The following is a 24,736-nucleotide window of genomic DNA, read 5'->3' on the forward strand; positions in this document are numbered from 1 at the left end:
CTCTTGCATAACGCATAAAACATGAAGCATAAGAACATCAACCAATCAGAGTCCTTTATTTCATGGAATGGAAGGAAATAAAGGACTTTGATTGGTTCATTTTCTTATGCATTACATGTTATGCGTTATATAAGTCTGTGCTCGCCGCTTTAACCGTGAATTATGGAACTGAGCCTAAAGCGAGAAGCACAGACTCTTAACACATAATGTATAATGCATAAAAGAATCAATCAATCGAAATTCTTCTTTTCTATGGAATGGGAGAAAGTGAAAGATTTTGATTAGTTGATTCACTTATGCATTATGCGTTATGCAAAAGTGTGTGCTACGACCTTAAAGCAGGGAGCACAGATTCTTACAGACTCTTGCATAATGCATAATACCCTAGCAAACGAGAATTAATTAAAATGGATGAAAATTTTTTTAATGCGTACTTTAAATCCATGAAAATGGATTGAATCCGAGCTGACACTAGTTTAATATTTGAGAAAAAAAACCCATTTATGTTTAAAGGATTACAAATTTTATTCCTAAGACATTTATAATAATTATACCTGAAACTACTTTAAATTGTTATTAAAACAACGCATCTTAATGGGATTCGAACCTGGGACTTCTGGATTATGAATCTTCTACGTATATATATATATATATATATATATACACTATACACAGCCCGACTATTATAAATAGTTCGACAATAGTTCGACTTGCTTTGCAAGTGTTCACATCGATCATTCATTTTACTTCTAATCAAAGAGAAACAAAAAAACATAGCTCAATTATTTTTTCGTTACAATTTTTTTGAACTTAGTTGGATTAAAACGAAAAATTTCCTACTTATAATTTTGAATTTAAGTAGCATTTATGGTCCATTTTTAAATAAAAACTTTTATTTCAATTAGATTGAAAAATTGCATTTTAGAATATTGAATTGAGCAGTATTCACATTGCACAGAAATTGCTGATATTATTTTTGAATTTAACTGAATTAAAAAAACTGTATTTTCTATTCACAATTCTGAATTGAGTAGTATTCACGATGCACAGAAAATGCTACTATTATTTTTAGATTGAAAGCATAGAGATATGCTGTATACAATTCCTATAAATAAATAAAAATGCATTCAGGATTGAAAAGGATTTATTTTAATATTTATGAATTCATATTTCTGAAAATCTGAATCTATTCTAATCCATTTCAATCCATTCTCGTTTGCTGGGACATGAGGCATAAGAAAATGAACCAATCAAAGTCCTTTATTTCCTTCCTTTCCGTAAAATAAAGGACTCTGATTGGTTGATTTTCTTATGTTTCATATTTTGCGTTATGCAAAAGTCTGTGCTCCTCGCTTAAATAATCGACGAAGATAGAATAACAGAAGTAGCGCCAATAACGTTTCCCCGAACACACCATAAATAAATGATAAATAGACATTTTATTCATATAATCGTGCTACATGTAATACGATTATATGAATCAAATATCGATTTATCATTTCCAGCCTTGAAAAGTGCACGATGGACCGTAAGAAAAGTAGACGTTGCTATGTAGTTTACATCCACTTGTCAGAGGGCAGTAGTTCGCGACAGCATTTTTGCAGTTACAGATTTTGGGCCGTCATGTCCTCTCTCAGGTTTCTCTCTGATATCAGCCTAAGTATATCTAGAGTTTTAGCTACTGACGGAAAATTTCTGGCAACATTGTTTCTGTGATTGGGCTGATCTCACGAACGCATTGCAGTCTGCCAGTCTGCAGTGTTGCGATAGACTTCTCTGAACGTTCGACATCATGCTGAGACCCTTGCTGCTCCTGTGCTGGGCCGCGACGATTGTATCAGGTAACGGGTTCCTAATGAATTCGTAATCTGCAGCCGTCGATGCAGATAACTATCCATGCCAGAAACGTATTATCGTGATCTTGCACAGCGATGTCAATGATTCCATCACATCATCATCATCATCATCCTCATCATCATCGCTGTGTTCGTCGTCGTCGTCGTCCTCGCAATCTCGCTTTGACGAGAAGGACGAAGTAAACGGAAAAGAGAGATCGCGACCCTAAAGTCACGCTTGCCGTCGCACTTCGGAGATTAATTGCGCATTCCAAATTACTGAAAGCGCCATGATGATGAGGCGGACCGGATCTTCATGGACGAGAATGTTGTCACGACAGTGACTTGAGTGCAGCTGCACTCATTTCGTCTCGTCTCGTCTCGTCTCGTCTCGCCTCGCCTCGCCTCGCTTAGCCTCGCGTCGCGTCACGTAGTTATGTTATATCGCTGTAATCCGATGATTCGATACGAACGATTATATGCTTTTAAAACAAAACAGTCGCTTAACAGTCACATACGCGAGATACGACATTACGCAGTATCTTGAAGATGCCGGATCATATTTTATGCGATAAGAATTATCATGTCATACTCTATTCTATAACTTGTTAAGATAGTAACGACATCAGTTACGCAGATATTTTTATGGTATACAAAGCGCAACAATGTTATTATTCTCTTAACAAATTACAGAATAGAAGTCCTAGAAAGAGTCTGTCTCTTATAGATTTATGCGCGTTTCTAACAATTTAGATTAACTTTAATCTTGGCTCGAAATTGCTCTTCAATTTTTTTAAATTTGTAAAACTAGACAAAGATTAAAAAATGCAACTACATTGGTAAAAACGATCATTAATTGGTTACGACAACGCCTTTATCTTTTACCTCTAAATCTATTGCTGTGTAAAATCAAAATAATTTCGACTCGTGTTTTTTTTTTATTAGATGTTCTTTGTTTAGAAGTTCTTTTTTTTTCATTTATGTTATTTTACATATTTTTTTATGCATAAACATTTAATTGATACTGAAAACATATGTAAAATTTAATTAATACATATAGATAAATGTTTAATAACATATATTATAAATATTTGATCCTTGCATACTTTTTTAAACTGATTAAAGATATACCTTAGCTTTAAAAATATAAGATATATTGATCTATTTTTAAAAACCATTTTCTTTAAGCTCTTTGTTTACAATGAGTTTTGTTGATGCAAATTCTTGAAGGTCAGAGGTGAATCACCCTGTGATACAGAAATATAATATGCATGTATAATTTTAACAGCTGGCGACCCAGAGAATGTCAATCCCAATGACACAAGAATTTCTATCAACTCAACCAGCTACAATGCAGCTACAAATCCCCAGTCAATGCTTCAACCTGAAGTAAACGAAGAAATAAAGATGCATTCGATCTCTTCGAAAAATGAGAACACACTAAATAATTCTATATCAAAGACGCTCATTCCATCAACTATAATTTCGACTATGTCAACCACACCTTTGACGACTACAACAACTTCGTCAACTACAACCAAGTCAACAACTTCTACGCCTGCACCTATCACAACCGCTGTTCCTACAACATCAACGTCAACAACTCCGCTTCCTCCACCAAGTACTGGAAAATGGATAGTTAAAGAGAATAATACGATATGTATCCTCATTAAAATGGCTGTACAATTCAATGTTTCATATACCATCGATAATGTGGTAAGCACACAAAAATTAAGTTTATAATATTACATGTTAATATATAAAAATTGTTATCAAATTTGACAAATAATCAGAGACCAAAAGTCAGTTATCATAACAGTTATCGTAACAGTTATTTTGAAAATTTTGATCTAAAGAAATCATTGTGATTAAAAGTTGATATTTATGCACAAAGAAGACAATCATCATTAAATTTTAAAGAAATTACTCGAAAAATGTAATCTTTATAAAATATCAATTTTTATGTACTCTGATTGCGACCATTGTTAATGATAGAAATTGTTTTTAGTTGTGAATAATTATTATTGATGATAGAAATTGTCTTCAGTTGTGAATAATCATTATAGATGATGGCAATTGCTTTTGGTTACGAATAACCATTATAAGCGACTGAAATTGTTTTTAGTAAAGAATAACTATTATCGACAATTAGAAATTTATTTTGGTTATGCATTTAAATCAGTATCTTTTTGTACGTTTCTGTAACCTTTTAAGTTTCTGCAGAAGTGATAATTACAGAGAAATGTAAAAAAAATATAAACATATTAAAACATATCTTTCATCTTATTCTTTTTTCATAAATAATGCTATCTTTTATCTTTTATTAATTGATTTTACATTCATACTTATAATAAAATTGACAATAGCCCAATAATAATCAGAAACACTGTCAATATTGTTTGCCAGTAACCAATAAAGGCTATGTTCCAAAATTGATTACTTGTACTGAAAATCTATAGTGCATATAAACTGTCACATTTTCAATATTGGCAGTAAATTTGGAACACAGTTAAGGTCTGTAGTTTAGAGACTTTCGGTAACTACAATAATAAAATAAAATTTTGAGCATCAATAATGGTTATTCATAACCAATATCAAATTTACGATAGTTATTCATAATAAAAAATAATTTCTATCTTTGATAATGATTATTTCTAACCAAAAATAATTTCCGACATCAGTAATGGTTATTTGCAACCGAAAACAATTTTAATTATTTATAATAGTTATTTTTGTAATCTAAATCGCTTAAAGAAAAATATAATTGCTGCGTTCAGCAGTGAAAACTAATCAACGTTTAGTGATTCTTTAATATGATTGGTTCTTGCCTCTAGTTGATCATTGGATCTAAGTGTAGGAACCAATTATATTGAAGAATCACTAAAGTAAGTACTAATTGATTAGTTTTCTCTGCTGAACGCAGCATTGTTATGCTATAACTTTTTTATTTTGGTTATAACAGTTACGAGTCTCTGCAAATAATATAAAGGAGTTGGTGTATTTTAGGCGATTTGGAGAACATGGAACAGGGATTGTTGTGTTTACCTTTTTCCTTATTCAATTTTACTTGCTGAATTCGAAAATTATAGTTATATTATATAAAATTATCCTAGTATCCGGGAAATATTTTTTTTCACAGAATTTTTCACATTTTTTAAACAGAAGAAGATAACGGTTGGTTTTCTTGAATCATATCTACGAATTTCTCTTTGTTTTTATCATGTTGTTTATTTAATAAAGGCATTTCTCTTGCAGATGTACATTTTGTACACATGCGCGAAAGAGAGAACGCACTATAACAAAACAGAATACGTGACTTAAGAATAGGAATCGACCCTTATATGTAATGCAATATACAGGATATCCGGAAAATTACCCACAATATTCGGGAAGTGATTCGGGACTCAAAAAGAAGGAAAAAAAATTATATAAACATAGATACGGAAATAAATCGTTTCCGAGTTATAATTACTTTTATGTTTAAAAAAATTGTAATTTGTTTTTCATAATCACAGTCATCATTTCAAAGTGTTTTAATATAAATAATTATATTTCAGACTATTTGTCGGTATCTAAGATGCACCATGTGGAGGCATAATTCGCTTAGTATCCCACTTTATTTTTTTATTAAAAAAATTTTTTTACTTTACTAGAGGGAGAGATGTTAAAACACTATGAAATAAATTATGATTGTGATTATGAAAAATAAATTACACCCAGATAACAAAATGTTCCTTGACATAAGAAAAGAAATAGGTGTTTAGCACAAGTTTCTCTTCAATTGTCATTATGTTGCTGTCACCAGGGCAATAATAATTTCGTTTAGGCCAACCTAGGGGCATTATGCGGACAATGGTCGTTTACGCAACAACGAGCGGAAATGCTGTAGCAAACTTATTGCAATAATAAATGTTACTACAATCTGTTGGAAATCTTTTTGTAAAATATTTAGTCCACATTTTTGTCAAACGAATGGAAATGGAGCGTCAAAAATAGCAAAGTATGCGATATCGCGAGGCGATTTAGAGGGATGCATCGAGTTAAATTTCTCGATTTAAAAAAAATAGAATAGAATAAAGACGCAACGTTAAACGATTTTTCAGCTATGTTCTAATAAAATAATTTTTCGAAGTGAGCCCCAAGGGCTCTAAGATGAAAGCATAATACTTTTTTTCAAAATGTTTATCAAGTAAATGAAACCTCTTGATACTTTAATATGTATTTTGTTCTGCTTTTAATTTTATTCATAGTAACTTTTACCTGTCAACCCAATGCGCAATGAGTAATATGTCTAAAATTAACTCATAAGTCACTTTACGATATCTTTCAGAGTTTTTTTATAAAATATCTTAAAGATATTAAGAAACATGAGTACTCTGTGTGTTAAGAAACATGGGTACTCTGAGTTAAAATGACCCGACACATCTTTAAAGTGTTACCAAATCAATTATTAGTTGCAATGATTTCAAAAAAATATAGTATATAATTTTATCTTTTAAGAAAATGGAACAATAGCGTTTTAGTGAAATTTTTAATTTTAATACTAAAAAAAATTGTAACATGTCGGAAAGATGTGTTTTAAAAAAAAAAACAACTTTAAATTTATAATATTTTCAAATGCAGTTTTAGTCTAGTACTCTTGAGACTTTAAAAAAAAATAGCATGGTTACAATCTGACAATAGCGCGGTTCAAATCTGACATTTTGACCCGAAAAAAAAAACGCTTTTTGCGCGAATGGCTGCTGGACACATACTAGTGGTCCGATTAAAAAGCTAAGTATCTCTATCGATAATTGAAACTTCAAACCTCTAGTAGATGGCAAGTAAGCGCCTTTCCGAAAGAAGGTTTTAGAATTTAATGAAAGACAATGCTCAGGTCATTTTGATCCAGAAAGATCATGAAGAGTTAAATACGAATGGTATGATTTTTTTTATACAATATGGTTTTTCAAAAAATTATTCTACATATAAAAGTATTAAAGTGTGATATCAAAAAACCAATAGTTTACGAGTTATTTAACATTTTATATCAATATGTTTCGGAATAAAGTATAAAATATCTCGTAAATTGTTAGTTTTTTGTAAGTAGCATCGTTACTTAATACTTTTATATGCAGAATAATTAAAGGGGAACCATATTGTATAAAGAATCGTACTATTCCATTTAAAAAAGTGGAGGTGACCTCTATGTGATCTTGAAGAATCGATTTCTTTGTCAAATGATTTCATCATTATTTGTCCCCTTTCGAATTATACACTTTTGTCTGAAATATTTTCCTTATTCGCCCCCGATTATGCCGTCCTCGAACAAAACAGAAAAAACATCCTAACCGCCTAAAAGTTGCAGCCTAGACAGTGTCCGCTTGGAAATTTCCAACCCATGTAGACAGTAGGATGTGAAAATATACGAGGGTCGTTCGAAAAGTCCGTGCAAAGTCACTGCTGATGGCACTACTGGCGCGTATCAAGGTTAGATTTAGTTAGTAGCATCTCTTGGAGGAACACACACCAAGTTACAGCCAGATCGGTCTATTTGTTTGTGTTTGGCATTCATTTGAATCGAGGAAGTCGAGGGGGGTTTGTTTCTGCAATCACGTCCTCGTTTCCATAAAATCTTTTTCCCGCCAGCCATTTCTTCATATTGGGGAACAAATAGTAGTCCGAGGGAGCCAAGTCTGGAGAATAGGGGGGATGTGAGACGAGTTGGAACCCTAATTCCATTAATTTTGCGACCACAACTGCTGAGGTGTGAGCTGGTGCGTTATTGAAAATCACTCGACTTCCTCGATTCAAATGAATGCCAAACACAAACAAATAGACCGATCTGGCTGTAACTTGGTGTGTGTTCCTCCAAGAGATGCTACTAACTAAATCTAACCTTGATACGCGCCAGTAGTGCCATCAGCAGTGACTTTGCACGGACTTTTCGAACGACCCTCGTAAAATGGACATAAAATTCCAATACATCTAAACAGATATAGTGGATATGAATTAGAAATATATTTTATGTTTTGTAATGTGTGTGTGTATATAATAATGCACATAAAATATAATTCTATTATTCACTAATATATCTATATTATAATGTGTGTCTGTCTGTATGTATGAATGTATATATGTTACACGTAATAAAAAGAGATGAAGTAGCTACACACATAGTGCTAGATATTTCATTAGCCTTTTTGCAGAACGTGTATCATTAACCAATAACTGAATTAGTCTTTTCGCGAAAAGGTTAAAGTGCTAATCAGTCAGAGGAACGATCGTTGATTTCGCAAAAAGGCGCCGTTTTGCATAAAGGCTAGCCTTTTCGTAAAAAAGCTAATTTCTCAAAAAGGCTGTGACATATATACATATACTATACACAGAGTGTCCTATTTTAATCGACCACCTCAAATTTTTCTTAAACAGTGCACTTTAGGGAAAAATGCTTTAGACAAAAGTTTTGGCTTCAAGAGAGACATAAGATGATTTGACTTTGGGTGGCGTCACTAAGATCAGGGTTAGGTCACTGAATTTTTTAAATGGGACTCCTATTTTTCATTAAGTATTTTTCGAATTAAAAGGCTTGAAAGTTACAATAGTAAAAGTATTGTACTTTCAAGCTTTTTAATTCGAAAAGAACTTAATGAAAAAACATTTTATTGCAGAGTTCTAAAAAATGTTTGTGGTAAGCTACAGGAATATGTAACGAAAACTAAGAGTTTTATTTAAAAAATTTAAAGTAACCTAGCCCTGACCTTGAAAACGCCACCCAAGGTCAAACCAATGATACCATCTTATCTTCCCCTCGAAATAAAAAACTTCAGTCTAAAGCATTTTCCCCTAAAATGTACTATTAAAGAAATATTTGAGGTCAATTAAAATGGGACACCCTGTATACGTATATTTACATCTTTATATTTTACATATATACATATATATAAAATGTAAATATGTAAACCAATGTACAATGTAAATAAAAGAATATAAAAGAATTTATTTTTAGGTCCTGTTAATCCAAATATATGTATAGTTTTCCGCTTCATAAACGCTCCACAATAATAGCCTTTATTACAAAATCTTATTTTATTCTATAATGCAAGTAAAAGTTACGACTTTAATAATAATTGATTTTTATAAAAACAAAGACAAATTCGTAAGCATGGTTCAAAAAAGTGATAAAATTAATGCTTTCTTTTGTTTAAAATGTGAAAAAAAATTTCCTGGATACCAGGACAATTTTAATTAGAAATGCATATAATATAAATATGCATACTTATTTCTAGAACATTTGTATAAGAAAAAATCAATAATTTAATGATATCAAATTTCAATTATCGGATATGTTTCCGGATATTAATGATATCCAGCTATCTGGTTGGATAGTAAAAAAGTGCCGGATAATTTCCAGATATCCAGTGCATCCCTAATTTTAACTACGATTTTCGAATTTGGTAAGTAAAATTGAGTAACAAAAAATATGAACACAACGATCCTTGCGTGCTTCCCAAATCGTCTAAAATGCATTAACTTGTTTATACATTTATATACATATTATATAGAGAAGTGAATTACTACGTTCATGTTCATTAAAATATAGTGGTGCAATCAATTTGATTAGTAATTAATGCTATTTTATTTGCAGACAATTTACAAAGTGATGGACGTACCCAGCAATGGTAATGCAACAGGAAAGTGTGATAAAACTGAACAAAATCTGACATTATCATGGGAATCACAGAATAATACCACCCAAGATAATTTCACGATTCATTTCGTGAAGAACGAAACGGAAAAATATTACTCTCTTCATCACTTTGAGATCTCTTTAGCGGCCGAAGAATTTCCGAATAATAAATCAAGTATGTGTTTATCTTATGTGAATTAAGTTGCACTTTAATCCCTTTTTCTTTAGGACAAATTTTTATTCTTAAATTTAAAATAAAAACAGCTTATTAGAGCCAAAACTGTTGGATATTTTATACATAAAATAATTTATAACGTCAAAATTAAAAATATATATAATAATATAATAAAATATATGTTTTGACCTTCCTGAATTCTTCAAATAAATGTGTGTCCATCAATTACATCGATGCATCATATATACATATTAAACGTGTAGACGTATCTATATAATGCATCGATGTAATTGATGAACACATTTATTGTCCGCTCTATCTACACAAAAGCGGCAAAAACTTTCAGGACACTCTGTACATATATATTTTATATATATATATTATGACACTATCTTTATAAATAACTGTGTTGACACTGAGGATGACCAGATTAAAAATCGAAACGTATGTTTTATTGTGTTACTATAATATATATGTTTTTAATTTTGACGTTATAAATTATTTTATTGTATAAAACATTCAACGGTTGTGGCTCTAATAAGCCCATCTCATTTAAAATTTAAGAATTATTAATTCTTGTGAATTGTTTTTATAATTTTAACTAAATTTTTATTTTTCTTCAGATAAGACGGTGACTGTAGTACATGTGACACCACAATTCAAAACTGGATTAAGCAACTCTTATAAATGTATCAAGGAACAGCAGCTGAATTTAACCCATAATAATGTAACTGTAGGATTTTTGAAAATAACCAATTTACAGTTCCAAGCTTTCCGAGGTGATAATACTACTATTTTTGGTCTAGGTGAGTATCCGGTTTTTTATCTTATCGCTTGTAACATGATTTATTTTTACATCGCTATTGTGACTATGAATTTATTTGTTCCCTTTATCTTTTCTTTTAGCTAAAGACTGTTCGTTTGATACGCCTGACATTGTTCCCATAACTGTGGGTTGTGCATTGGCGGGTTTGGTGGTAATCGTATTGATCGCATACCTCGTTGGCCGCAGACGAAGTCAGGCTCGCGGTTATCTTAGTATGTAAGCTGAGTTCCGTGAAGTTTCTTTCCTTCTTTTTCCTTCCCTCCCCCTTTTTTTTAAATCGTTAAACTGATATTTTTTTATGCGATTCTCTGTCTTAACAGAGTCGAAGGTCTTATCAGAAATCTGTATAGTTGTACTTTGTGTTCTATAGCCACAAAGGCTGTGACACATGTTAAGAAGAAAAAAAAATAGTTTATACGTTTGTAAAGTTATCGTGTCCGCGTGCGGCAATATTAGAAAAAAAAAGATACGTATCGCAAGGCGGTTCAAAATGATACAGGGTGAATGATAATTTCGAAGCAACATGCTCCGTTTTGCAAGGGCAAATACTCTCTAATAAATATGAATTGAATGACGTAGTTAAATCGCGAGATCTGCATCTTATCTATGCTGTTCTACTTTTGGCTGGCAGCGAGGATAATTTAATTGTTCATAAATATTATAGTATAAAATGAGAATAAGAAAAATTCTGATCAATATGTATAGCATTGAAGTTATGTTAAATATCCTTGCGCTGAACTCGCTGTTTCTTATAACGGTATATGTTATAACGCAAAGTTTCTTATCTATATTCTCTCCTTTTTTTTTTAAAAGGAATAATTTCCTAGCTTTATCGTGATACGATATATCTTTATATATCATACTTAATGCATACATCGATATGTTTCTGTTACATTCGTACTCGAATTCTTTTTATTAAAACTATACTGTGAAGTAATAGCAGTTGTTCATATAGCCCTAGGTATGCATGCGTGAGTATATCAGAATAGTATGAAGGAGCACGAGCTTCAAGCATTAATATTAAAGGTGTGCTTTACTTTGAATAAGCATAAATTAAACTGAATTAAGCTGAATTAGACACCACAAATAGTGCAATTTTAGGTGTAAAAAATTATTAGCTTACATTAAACGGAGTTAAATAAAACATAACATCAAAACGATAGCTCAATTAATATAATGTGCAAAATTTTGGAAAAACTTTGTTTCCTTGCTAAACATTTGGATATATCCCATTTAATGTAAACGATAGTCTTGGAAGAGAATATATATTATTGTTTGTAGGGGCACTAATAATTTTTAACGCAAGAAACATCCTTGTGTTTTACATCGCTGTTTAAAAACATGTTTTGATAGTTTTATCTAATATAAGATAATACACAAGGGTAACGAAATCTAGTATTTGTATTTAAAAAAAAAAGTAAATACGATTTCAGAATTTAACAGGAGTATCGTGTGCACCGTGCTGCTTCATAAAATACTATATTTCGACAAGACTGAACGACGAGTAGTGAGATGAAAGTGGAGGGCAAAAAGTAAAGTTAAACAAATTAAAGTAATTGAATATAAAGCAATGTACATAAAACAAAGTAGTAGTATTACTTTTGGATTACGAGCATTGCAGCTAGGCGAGATCTACATTATCAACAATAAAATGGAATATTTCAAGAATATTCTAACATTTCTTTTAGATTACATTCTCTCCACTCCAAAGAGTGCGGCCAAGATGTTTCCCCAATTCTGGTAAAATTAAGGGTTAAAATAGGATTAAAATATATCATGTAAAAAATTTTGTTGAGCTGAATACAAATATACAATTCTTCGTAATTTTGGCGCCCGATTCTCGCGCGAGTTTAAGGTGTCGCTTTTCAGGGAGAAAAACGAGTTATTCTCCCATTTCCAAATTTCTTCGTATCTCGAGGTACACTTTCCAAATTCGGTCTCTTCGATCTTACAATTCTCTTTAATGTGAGAGGAGTGTTTGAAAAGTAACGATAAATCTTTTGCATTGGGGCAGAATGGACTAAACTGAGAAGAAAAGTTCTCTACCATTTTACAATTTTCGCGATGGTTAACGAATCATTAACTTACGAAAATAGCCAAATTCGTCCAACCTACCGCCAAATGTAAGCGCGCGACAGGATAGGATCGCTATCAGCGTGGTGAGACGCGCATTCGCCGTCGCTAGATACGTAATGTCTAGCGACAATTACTTATGAACGTGCTTTTCAAACACCCTGTATATTTTTATTTTGCACCGATTTTTGGTCTCAAAGTTATAGGGCATACATTTATATAATATTATATACATTTTGAGTGCAGTTTATTAGTTATGTTGAATACGATTGATGGATAATGTGAATATTTCCAAATCTTCATTTGGAATGATGCAACCATAGCTATTGCCATCGACATATAGTACTGGACAGAACATTAGCATCGAAATCATCTTGGCAGCCTAGAAAGAGATAGAGTGATTACAGGGGTAGTAGTGAATCATGTAATCAAGGGCCCTGAGGTATTAAGTTGATAAATCTGTGCTCAGAATGTTACTTTTGCACAAAATACAGGGTGTCCCATTCATCATCGGTCGATTTGAATTTCGCGCTATTTTTAAAACGATGCCGAATCTAAGATCGTGATTTTTCATAATAATTTGCACGCGTTCTTTCACCGTGTACTTTTCCATGATTAATTTCCCATCTGTCTAAATGACATATGTGAAGTTTGAGGTTAATCGGTTTGACGTTTTAAAAATAGCGCGAAATTCAAATCGACCGGTGATGAATGGGACACCCTGTACACGTGAAAATCATATTTCATTTTTATTTTGTATCTAATAATTAATGATGTAAGTTTAGAATTATCTGCATTAATAACAGTCAATACTGTTGTTCAGAATTACGTTAAATTATTTCAGAGAAACTTTGGATTGAGCGACACATTGCATATTGTTTCGACTTTCGAGCAATCTTGACGTCAGAATGCGTATTTGTGTATTTCCGCGTACGAATGTTCGAAAATAAGTAAGAAAAGCTGTAATGATTTGTTATTGCTTTGCTCCGCATGCGCCGCTTGTGAAAAGTGAAAACTTTAACCATTGAAGTTAATGGAGAAATTTTTCACTTTTCATCCTAGAAAAAAAGTTTTATGATTGATACCTTGATCGGGGACTAATAGCATTATCGGTAAAGCCGGGAGCACATAGAAAAACGTAAGGCCGTAAGACGTAATCAGTAAGCGAATTGCCGGTAGAGACTGTAAGGATATATCCACACAAATTTGCATAGCTGCATAAATTTATGCATAAAGAAAATTTTCCAATCACGTACATCTTATAGGATATTATATTTTACGTACATCTTTATAGGATAAATGTGATTGGCTTAAGGTTAGTAACGAATCCAATCTTACGATATTCTTATTGATTAAAGTCCATGGTATATACAAAAACGTAGGTCGTAACACGTAAGCAATAAGGAAATCGTAAGATTGGATTCACTACTGGCCTTACAGTCTTTACCGTGATTGGGCAATTCGCTTACTGATTACGTCTTACGACCTTACGTTTTTGTATATGCCATGGGCTTTACATCTTAGAGCCATTCCATACAAACTTCCATAGCTGCATAACCGTATGCATAAAAAAATTATCCAATCACATTTCTTTCATAAAGGCAAACGTAAAATACGATTGGATGATTTTCTTTTGTGCATATGTTTATGCGGCTATGCAAGTTTGTGTGGAATGGCCCTTATGTTTTTCTATGTGCTCCTTGCTTAATCAATGTAGATCCGCGAATTCCCCAATTCGCGTGCGTGATCAAGTAGTTCGAATACAGAGAGCAACGAGCGAGGACTCGAGGCGATCCCATTGTACTATCACGAACCGGCTAACAAAAATAAATTATCTGTGTCACTGTGTCGGGAGATCGAAGGCTCTCTGAGTCGATAACAATTGTGATGGCTCCTGACTTTAAAGAATATACTACTGTCCTCCTTCCGAAACATAATTTGACCAATAGAACAAGAGTAGAAAGAGAGTTCTGTGCCCATTTAGTTACCTTACTCTTTTTAGGTCCGTCAAGACGAAAAAAGATCAAAGAGATTTTGCCACATACTCCGTTCAGTACTATATGTCGATGATTGTAGCCATATGCAAGGTATCATATGATCACGGTGAAAGAATTTGGCTGCGTTCAGCGGACTCAATAGTTCTGCGGACGCAAACGTAGTGAAAGGCGTTGGATATGCTGGAGCGTGCGACGAGAACAAACTTTGTCAATAGGTGCATCCAGAAGCACGATCGGTCACTGAGTGCTCAGTGAGCTCTTGTATCTGTTTGGTCTATATTTTTAGTTCTAACAGAATATATCACTCAGATGCAAGAGCTTACTGAGCGCTCAATGAGTGGTTGTGCTTCTGGATGCATCCAATAGCTGCGTGCGTTCAGCGGATTCAACAGTTAAATGAGCGCTCGCTGCTATGTATTCTTCCAGATCTAAAATACTGATTGATGATCTAAAAGAATACGCCATGCTTACGACGCTTTCGACGCTACAATACGATGAATGTAGAATGGCCTTTATTTATGGACAATTGGAACATAACTTGTGTTGCCGTATGCACGAAAGTGTCTAGGGATATTGCAATTGGAAAGCACTCATTACAACGTCACATTCGATACTGGTCATATCGCGGGTGCCTTTAGAACATGATGGAAGGGATTAACAATATTGGCCTAGTTTCCACCGAGGAAATTGTTATAGTCGAATGACAGGGGAATGCTCGACTGTAGTTAATTGGTTCTTAAAGCCGCAATACAGACTTTTGCATAACGCATAATGCATGGTGCATATGCGATTAAACTAATCAGAATCTTTCCTTTTCTCCCATTCCATGGAAAAGAAGAATTTCAATTGATTGATTCCTTTATACACTATGTATTTCTACATTCGTCGTATTGTAGCGTCGTAAGCATCATGTGATTTTAAAATTGAAGCATCGGATTAGCTGAAACAACAGCTTGTAACTTGCGACGTCTACGATATGATCAATGTAGAATGGCCTTTATTGTCGACACAATACTACACATCTATACTCAGTCGAGGGCTGCGTAAGCTGGTGTTTTCTAGTGACAATTATATGTTACTAATTACGGCAGCTATAAATGAGGTTGGAAGACGTTGAGTGGCACTTTTTTTACTTTTTTTTGTTTAATACAGGCGAAAAAAGCTACATTTAATCTAACTCTATCCGAAACGGATCTCAATCGTGCACAACATACACATTCTGTTTCAATTGAATCGTGCACAATGTTAAGGCTTAAACATAATAGCACGGGCCATAGACATCGCCAACAGGGAATAACGAGCCGTTCAATCAGAGCTCTGGTGTGTAAATTCGATATTATATTCCAGAGCTCTCTGATTGGACTCGTTATTCCCTGTTGCCTGTGCCCATTGCTTGTACTGTTGTGTTTAAGCTTTTACACTTAGTACATTCCTGTATATGTTTGTGTTAAGATGTATTAAGCAATTGGAAAGCACCCAATGAAAGAAGGGAAAGGCTATTTCCTAGAGTAGCGCACTCTTTCACATGGAAGGGCGCCAGAAGAAGTGGAGACGAATCGGAGTATTTATGGAGCGGAAAAAGACTGTTAGTAATCGATATAATTTAGGAGTGGGATTTAATAAACAAGGAAAGATGTTTTCATAAATATTAAAAAAACGACTGCGAAGATAATTGATGAGATTGTTAGTTTTCGAACGAGTTAATTGACAGCGAAAGATAATGGTTTATGTCTGGGGGGGATCCCGCATGACAAGCCGCAGATTTAGTCAGATTTTTCCGAAAGAGGCCATAATTTAAATTATAGTGGTTTGACTTGATTCGATTGACTGCGATGATTTCCTCTCGACCAAGACATTTATGATGGTACCACGGCTTGGTGAAGGAATTTGAGAAATATTCTAAATAGAGTTGGTCCTTCGTTAGCATTTGTTCGAATAAATCATGATGTAAGCACTTGTTCGAATAAATCATGATACCAAGTGTTTCATTGCGCATAATGGCGATAGCAATATTGGAAACAATCAATTAAATTTTTTTTTTTTCCATATTAATTAAATTTTTACCCAAATTCACTTTTCTGCGTATAATAACGCTGACATATTGAAATAGCCAATGAAATTTGTGTCCAAATTCACGCTGTTACTGCGCAACCACGGAAACAGAACACTTGGTATCCTTACATCATGAAATAAATAAGTACAGAATCGTTTGGCGCTTTGGACTCCAGTTGGTGATCTATGTAGGGAACGCAGTACATCGGACGGACATTGGAGGTGTAGGCATTTTTAGTCAGCTGGTCAGCAGTTTTGTTATCTGGAATGTCCGTGTGCGAAGCTACCCAAAAAAGCTCGATGGGAAATCCAGCTTGTTGGACAAATCAGATGTTGAACTTAAGAAGGCTGATGAGATAATTGTTGCAGTTAGGTTTAAGATGACTTTGAGAACACTTCTCGAATCCGTGAAAATGATCAGGCAAAGACTTTCTTTGGCGATTGAAGTAGCTTATAAGATAACCTCGGAAAAGATAGAGCATTACGGTGGCATTCTCTGCATCAAGCGCAGGCTGAGAGAAGGAGAAAAGATACCAGTGACGGAATCTTTACAGAACTTAGAGTTATCTGTGTAAGAGACAGCACATAGATACAAGCTCTGGAGAGGAATTCAGGCTCCACTCGATGCTACGGTCCACTCGATGCTACAAATGTTTCGAAGCATTTTTTTATTGGTCAGTTAGTAAAATTCTTTCTTTCAATTGGTCAAGCAAAAGTTTTCGAAGCATTTGTGTCGTCAAATGGACCGCATCTTCAGACTGGAAGAGTGGAGGGAGTGCTTGATTTGTCCAGAGACATACAATCGTTGAATGTTTTAGAAAAAATGGAGACTGAATAATTATATAAAAGGAAAGGAGGGACAGATGATTGATGAATAGAAATGACGACGTGCTTATGAGTAACGAATTGGCATGGGATTGTATGCAGAGTCTACAGCCGCTGCGATTGATTCCAAGCAAATGCTTTCACGTGATTAAAGCTGTCAAGGGCAGGATTATGACAATCTCGAAACTTTTTTGAATAAAGTAGACAATATATTTTTTGAGTCCGAAGTCAAGAATAATGCCCAGGAATTTAATCGAGTCCATCAATTCGAGATCTTGTGAATTAATGTGCAGAGGCTTCGTCAGATTGACACTCTTTTTTTTAAAGATCATGAATTTTAATTTCGGTGATAGGTCAAGATCAGTTTATCACCATAAGCTTCTACAAGCATTCGATGAGCTTCAGTTGCAGTTTTCTTCCATTTGAAGGAAAAGATTAACACTTCGCGCAAATGACGCTTATTTGACTCAAATGTTGACATTTTCGATGCAATAAAAAGCAATGTTGTTGATACAAATGTATACTTTTATATATTGCATTTTATTGACAGATGATAAAACTAAAAAATTAAGCTTGGTTTAGATGTATTAGCTACTCGCCACTAAACAGACGGAACTTTCTGATTGACCTAATAAAATAAGGAAGGATGAATACGGGTGTTAAGGTGCAACCACAATAAAAGGAATAAAGAATTAGGAATAAAGTTTTCAACCTATCAGATATTGGATTCACTGGAATACTGGAATGGTTTCTGATAGGTTGGATTTCTTATTCCTTATTCTTAATTCTTTATTCTTTCTATTGTAGCCGCACCATTACAGCCCTCGACCACCGACGAGATATTATTAAAGACTGTCAACCTTGGACAAATTTTTGGGTATAAAAAGAGCCCAGAAGTAATTGAAGAACGCTGATATTACCGACTAATTGATATAAATTTGCTATTATTAACATAAATATTTAGCTCATATATTATTAAATTTATGATTTTTTATTACATAAATGTTCCATAAATAAATATGCATACTTGTAAAGCTATAATATTTTATATATTAGAAAAATTACAATTTTTTCTCTGCAGTCCATCTCTGTTGATAATAAAACTTTCACTGAAATCGTAATTTTAAAGAAAAATCGAGTATTATTGAGTTAAATGCATAAATACGTCTACTAAACTAATAATTATAAAATTAGTACAATATTATTAGTTTTTAACTCTTAAAATTACTTCACAAGGATACGAACTCCCGTCGGTCTTTAATAGTATCTCGTCGGTACCTCGACTGAGTACAGATATGTAGTATATTGTGAGTACGTTGTGTAGACGATAACGAACAATTGGAACGCATCTTGTGTCGCCGTGTGCACGAAAGTATCTAGGGATATTGTAATTGGAAAGCACCCCCTTATCCCTTCCACCATGGTCTTAAGTTACATACAGTCTTAAGATGTCATAAGCCAATCAAAAGGTCGTATTAGTATCTTAAAATATTATTTAAGACGATCTTAAAATAAAAACTGACTATGAATACCATCCTATGAATAAGTTTACTATTATTTCTTATATCATATGTCTGACGATGCAAAGATTTAAAAGGATTCGCGCGACATCCAAGAGGCGTTTGATATCTTCTCTTGGAACATTTATAGAGGGTCCTGAAACATTTCGGATGCTGTCATCTCGATGGTTCCGTCCGCTTCGAAAATATAGCAACGTGATCATCGCGGTATGTATTTTCCGTTCGACGAATCATCATTATGTTGTGACAAAATTGACAAATCCGCCGGAAAAGTCCAGTTGCCTGCTCACCCGGTTTATTGTTGAGAGATTTCGATCTGTCTGTGTTCACGGTCCCCGATGTGACTTCATTGGCTTCTACCACGCCAATCGTTAACACGGTAGGCATAATATAACCTCACTCCGACTCCCGATGAATGATGTCGAAGTCCGCACTGCGCTCGCTCGTCGTCGAGTTGAGCCTTGGTCAATTGAGCGATGGCGACGATGACACTTTTTGATGGTCGCACTTTTTGCTAGTTCACAATTGTTACGCTAATTTCCATTCTGATTTCGGTATCGCGACCTTCAAATTGGATTCTTTTAAGAAATCCACGTCGTATTCTCTCTAGATGAGCAGATCACATGCGACGATGACGACGGTAAAAATATTGTCTCGCGTTGAAGGAAAATCATGAATCTCTGTTGGAGATCAATTGTAAACTAATTTTTCTGTTATACAGATTGTTAGTTGTAGTTTTCACGATGAATATGAGCGTTGGGGATATGTCCTTTCATCTGGGAGAGGTGTTTGACAGCTATGAGGAATTGGAGCAGAAGTTGGACAGAGTCTCGAAACATACGTTGGTGCATTACTGGAGACGAGACAGTAGAACTGTAAGCGGGGCTCATATGAAAACAGCACGACCAATTAGTGAGCGATTGAAATATTATTCTGTCAAATATGCATGTATCTATGGTGGCCAGAAATTCCTTCCTCGTGGTGCTGGTAGAAGACAATCTCAGTAAGTCTTTAATTGTTTCCTTGAACAATAGCTGCGTTTAACAGAACACAACAGTTTTGTAACTGTTTTATAATTATCTACAGAGCTAGGATTATTCCTCTAGAACTAGAAAAGTATAATTCAATCAGTACGAAGAAAACTTTCAATGTAGTTTCAAAATAAATATTCTGCTGAATATGAAGCCAACATATTAATGATATTAATGATATATATTGGTATTAATGTGTTTATCTAATTTTGACATAATTTATTTCTTCTTTCTACATTCTTACATATGTTTACAGATCCATACGAACAAATTGTCCTGCTCACATTATGGTCAGAGCAACTAAAGATGGCACACAACTAGAAGTGACTAGTGTTAATAATGAACACAATCATGAAATTTCAGAGGTACATTTTATCAATTTATTTTATTATATTAAATATAAAATAGTCTATTATACTAGAGGAGAGAGTAATAGAATTAGAAGAAAGAACTAGAAAAAGATATAGATATTTCATGTAGAACTAAATAGAAAAGAATATAGAAAACAAAAGAGCGTTTTGCTTTACTTTTGAATTAAGAATTTAGTATTCTGTATTATAATTTTTTATGTTCAATGTATTAAAAAAAATTCTGTTTTTTCAAAATTACAAAATTTAATATATGTGATGTAAAAGACCTTGCAGATTGCGTTACAATACTGGTAAAAATATCTATGCACTGTAGAGTTTATTCAAATACAGACAATTGAAAAGAAGATACCATAATATTGTAAAAATTGAAATAAGTACTATAACCTCAATTATTCATGCTTGCATGCTGTATAAATTTAAATTTAGAACAAAAGATACACTAAACTTTTGGAGAAGATACAGCCTTTGTTTTAAATTAAAATTCATACTAGCACAAATAACTGAGATTAAAATATTCAGTATTTTTCGCTAGTTATTTTCACATTTAGGGCACCTTCTTTTCAATTTTCTGTATATAAGTAGCATTTTATAGTGCATTTTGTTTCCAATGTTCACTAGTAATATATCGGGTCTTTCACATCATGTACATTAAACTTTGCAGTTCTAAAAAAGTGACGGAACTTTTTTGAGATTACATTACATTTAAAATAATATGTTACATTACATTAAAAAAATATTTTGTAAATAGGATCTATTTAAGAGACTTCCTCAGGAGAGAAAGCTCTGCGGTGAAATTAGACGAGATGTTCAAGATCTCATGCAGTTGCATGTTGATCGTAAAAGATTGAAAGAGTACGTGCGATTACGCACTAATAAGGAACTGCGATCCAAAGATTTGTTTAACATAGCAGCAGCTAATAAAGACAAAAAAGATATCACACCGGAACGAGCATATCAATTATTTGAAAAGATTCGCAATATCGAAAAGATGCAGACCAGAGGTGATAATAAAAAAAAATTTCCCGAATCTGATGACGAAATAGCACAGACTATAAAAAGAATGAAGAAGGAGCAGAAATCCCCTTGGAATCAAGATGTAAGATATACTTATAATTTTCTCTTTATTATTGTATTAATATTATTAATTAAATAATTTTTTCACTTTAGGGATTATCGACAGAATTAGAAGTGAATGAGGGAAATGACGGTGAAGATTCTTACGGTAGTCAATTGACACAAGAGGAAGTAGTCGATGAAATTGATACTAATGAGGGTGAATTATTGAGAGCGAATAATGAAGGCGACATAATAGCGGCCGATGGAGAAATAGTAGGCGAGTTGGTAATGGAGAGCGGCGATCCGTCGGTGATAGTTGAATCCATTGTCAACGCGGACGGTTCTGTTTTCGTCGACGAGAGAGAATTCAATAACTATTGCAACAATCACTTGTCACATACAGCAGATGATAGCCAATCACCGAAGCGACGTGGTACTTAAATTTTATTAATTATATTAGCTGGAGTCACACGAAGCTCGATTTCTTGAATGAGAAGCATGCACGCAGCTATATTTACTCTGGGGATTGTATAATTTTTTCCCTAATGCAGAAACATGAGAAGTCACAATTTTATATACGTACTGTATACAAAAAATATTCACTTTTCACGTTTCTGCATTAGAGAAAAAGTTATATGATTGATTCCCTGATGCTAGAATACATTCACGCATTGAGCACAGCATGATTTCTATGTTCATTATGCATAGCTTGTTTCCTTGCACGTATCATAAGATTAAATACAGTTACGTGATAAAATAAACGATCAACAGCATCTTTAGAATAGAAACAATTGTGCTAATTTCGTAGCTATCTATCAACAAGCTAGAGATTGCATGCATCAAAGCAGAATAATAGCATGCATGCATATATGCACGCTTATTATTTAAGAAATCGAATGATTCCAGTTTTAGTTTTTTTTTTAAATTTATTTTTATTATACTGGAGATATTGCATTAAAGGAGACTTTATATATATTAGTTCTAGATATAGAAACGATTACTTCTACTACTACTATCGAGAAAATTACAAAAGAAACATCTACTTCGCCCAATCATAAATCGCAAGCCAACCCTTTAAAGCTTCAACAATCACCAAAGTCAACTAGTAGCTTCCAAGAAACAGATTCGAGAATTTGGATTATGAATGAGGGTACTTCTATGGAAACCGAATTGGAACAAGAAAGCGGACCCGAGAGTGAGACAAATGTGGCGACCAAGTCGGTTTCGACGATAAAGCCAGACTTGGAGACAACCGAGGCAGTACTATCCGACGATACGAGTCATCAACTACTTCAAGAGCAGTTGGCGGTGCTACGTGCTGAGAAGGGGAAATTATATCATGAGACTGAGATGCTGAAATTGAAAAAGGACAAATTGAAGTTACAGATCAATTGCTACTCAAATGAAATAAAGAAACAAGAGATGGAGAGAGAAAAATTGAGGCTCGAGATCAAGCTGCTTCAATCCAAAGTCATAGAAGATACTAACGATGTTTCTCATTACATCTTTGTGCCCTGAACTCCCTGCCTTTGTTATAATATATTGTAAATGTGTGATATCTTGTGTTTAACATATGTTCTACTCCGCGTGGGTCATCGTACTTTTTGTTTAAATTATTTGATATTTTGGCTATGATTACGTTTACACGACTCGATTTACGCCGAAGTTATAACGTCGATGTTGTAAAACTGGTCAATCATAATTATTCCTCTGAAGAATGGAATGACTGTAATTGGTTAGTTTTCTAATATCGATGTTATAAATATTATTTGGATGTAAATCGGGCCATGTAAATATAGTCTATAAGAACAAATGTGATTATCGAATAGTTTTTGATATCATACATGTATACATAACTATATGTTGCACATCAATATTGATATATCAGACCCCTTTTTATAATAATAATTTTTAAAATTTTTTTAACCATTATGAAATGCATGTTATTTAACAAATATGACAAATAGAAACAAAAATACTATGGATAACGCGGCGTTGATAATCAATGATTTAAAATTGGTTCAGTAAGGAATGTGTTAACAAAACCTATTTTTATTATGTGAATATTATGAACCGATAATCTTGTAGCATATTTCACTGGCCGCACTAGTGGATAGACTATGGTGGAAATATACAAGGTGAAACATTGCGCATAATGGCGATAGCAATATTGGAAATAACCAATCAAATGTTTCCTAATATGCAATTTCTTGCGTATAATAGCATATTAGTATACTGGAACAGCCAATCAAATTTTACCCAAAATTCACGCTGCTATTGCAACCATGGGAATGGCTCGCCTTGTATATTTCCACCATGCACTAGACGAGAGCAGCGTGTTTTACTGAGCATTTCGGTGCACACGAAAACGATGCGCTGGGCTGCATTTAGGAATTACGCCTAGATAAGTTTAGTGTACATTTTTACTATAATATACATAACGTAACCTATAGTATAGAGTTACCTGGGCGTAATTTCTGAACACAGCTCTGTTTCACTAAGAAATCTAATGCCAAGTTTTTGCATTTAAGTGCAAGAATTCAGCACAAACTCCGAGAGACGGTATCAATTTAGTGCAATATGGAATACAATTAGCATTTGAACTACTAGATTTGCTTTCTTTATCATCTAGCAGTGATGAAATTATTCCTAAAAGATAATCCACAGAAAATTCTGAAGATCAAAAATTCTGTTGAGGTAGAATATAATTTTATAAATAAGGAAGTAAATATAACTAATATTTTTATTATTTTTGTATATTATGATATTATATGAAACAATAGTATCTTGGTAAACATTTTTTATGTTATAAACATACATAAATGTATATAAACATATATAATTATGTATGAAATGTATTCGCGGACGTGTGATATATGGACAGTGTCTGATGCCATGTTTAGTGCCGAGACACTATTGTGTCTCTAGATATGTCTTTCTTTTGTAAAATTATTAGCAGGGTTGAGTAAGTTAATGTTTTTTTAAAGTAAATTAAGTTAAAGTTAACGCTTGTAAAATTAATAAAATTAAGTAAAAAATTAAAGGAATAAAAAATTAACTTAATAAAAGTTAAGTTAAGATTGAATTAATTTAAATTTAAAAAAAAATTAATTTTGGAAAAAATTATTTTTGAGATCAGAATGTCCTAATTTTTCTTAAAATGAGATTACTTTAAATAACATTTACAATACAGATTATTAGATAAATTTACTTTTTTCATTCATATATAAGTTACTTATATCTCAACAAACAACAATACAACTAATGTAACACGTGTGTTATGTTATAGTTATAATATATTATTGA

At 33.2% G+C, this 24,736-nt stretch overlaps 2 protein-coding genes across 5 annotated transcripts; both read left to right on the top strand.

Annotated features, from left to right (window-relative positions):
• Positions 1–1,700: 1,700 nt before the first annotated feature.
• LOC108746551 (lysosome-associated membrane glycoprotein 1) lies at positions 1,701–12,031 on the top strand. The gene is made up of 5 exons (XM_018483396.1): positions 1,701–1,841; positions 3,124–3,551; positions 9,463–9,679; positions 10,303–10,485; positions 10,586–12,031. The coding sequence occupies exons 1-5, from the start codon at positions 1,793–1,795 to the stop codon at positions 10,723–10,725; spliced, it is 1,017 nt and encodes a 338-aa protein (XP_018338898.1). The 5' UTR covers positions 1,701–1,792; the 3' UTR covers positions 10,726–12,031.
• Positions 12,032–19,062: 7,031 nt separating this feature from the next.
• LOC108746549 lies at positions 19,063–23,341 on the top strand. Of its 4 annotated transcripts, none has more exons than XM_018483384.1 (6): positions 19,063–19,179; positions 19,694–19,975; positions 20,260–20,368; positions 21,123–21,470; positions 21,542–21,863; positions 22,410–23,341. In XM_018483384.1, exons 2-6 carry the CDS (start codon positions 19,716–19,718, stop codon positions 22,946–22,948), a joined length of 1,578 nt encoding a protein of 525 aa, XP_018338886.1. In that variant the 5' UTR covers positions 19,063–19,179; positions 19,694–19,715; the 3' UTR covers positions 22,949–23,341. The 4 variants fall into 4 exon arrangements, with proteins under 4 accessions (XP_018338886.1, XP_018338887.1, XP_018338885.1 ...); XM_018483385.1 differs by lacking the exon at positions 19,063–19,179 and adding an exon at positions 19,239–19,351; XM_018483383.1 differs by lacking the exon at positions 19,063–19,179 and adding an exon at positions 19,369–19,612.
• The last annotated feature ends 1,395 nt before the right edge of the window (positions 23,342–24,736 follow it).

The sequence above is a fragment of the Trachymyrmex septentrionalis genome, unplaced genomic scaffold (assembly GCF_001594115.1).
Source record: "Trachymyrmex septentrionalis isolate Tsep2-gDNA-1 unplaced genomic scaffold, Tsep1.0 scaffold178, whole genome shotgun sequence".
Lineage (NCBI taxonomy): Eukaryota > Metazoa > Arthropoda > Insecta > Hymenoptera > Formicidae > Trachymyrmex > Trachymyrmex septentrionalis.

What these genes read in the sequence shown, in the direction of transcription:
- LOC108746551 (XM_018483396.1), top strand. Translation starts at nt 1,793, where the DNA reads ATGCTGAGACCCTTGCTGCTCCTGTGCTGGGCCGCGACGATTGTATCA. An exon ending in GGCCGCGACGATTGTATCAG is followed by an intron (nt 1,842 to 3,123) that starts GTAACGGGTTCC and finishes TAATTTTAACAG; the next exon opens with CTGGCGACCCAGAGAATGTC. An exon ending in CATATACCATCGATAATGTG is followed by an intron (nt 3,552 to 9,462) that starts GTAAGCACACAA and finishes TTTTATTTGCAG; the next exon opens with ACAATTTACAAAGTGATGGA.
- LOC108746549 (XM_018483384.1), top strand. Translation starts at nt 19,716, where the DNA reads ATGAATATGAGCGTTGGGGATATGTCCTTTCATCTGGGAGAGGTGTTT. An exon ending in GCTGGTAGAAGACAATCTCA is followed by an intron (nt 19,976 to 20,259) that starts GTAAGTCTTTAA and finishes ATATGTTTACAG; the next exon opens with ATCCATACGAACAAATTGTC. An exon ending in CCAATCACCGAAGCGACGTG is followed by an intron (nt 21,864 to 22,409) that starts GTACTTAAATTT and finishes TATATATATTAG; the next exon opens with TTCTAGATATAGAAACGATT.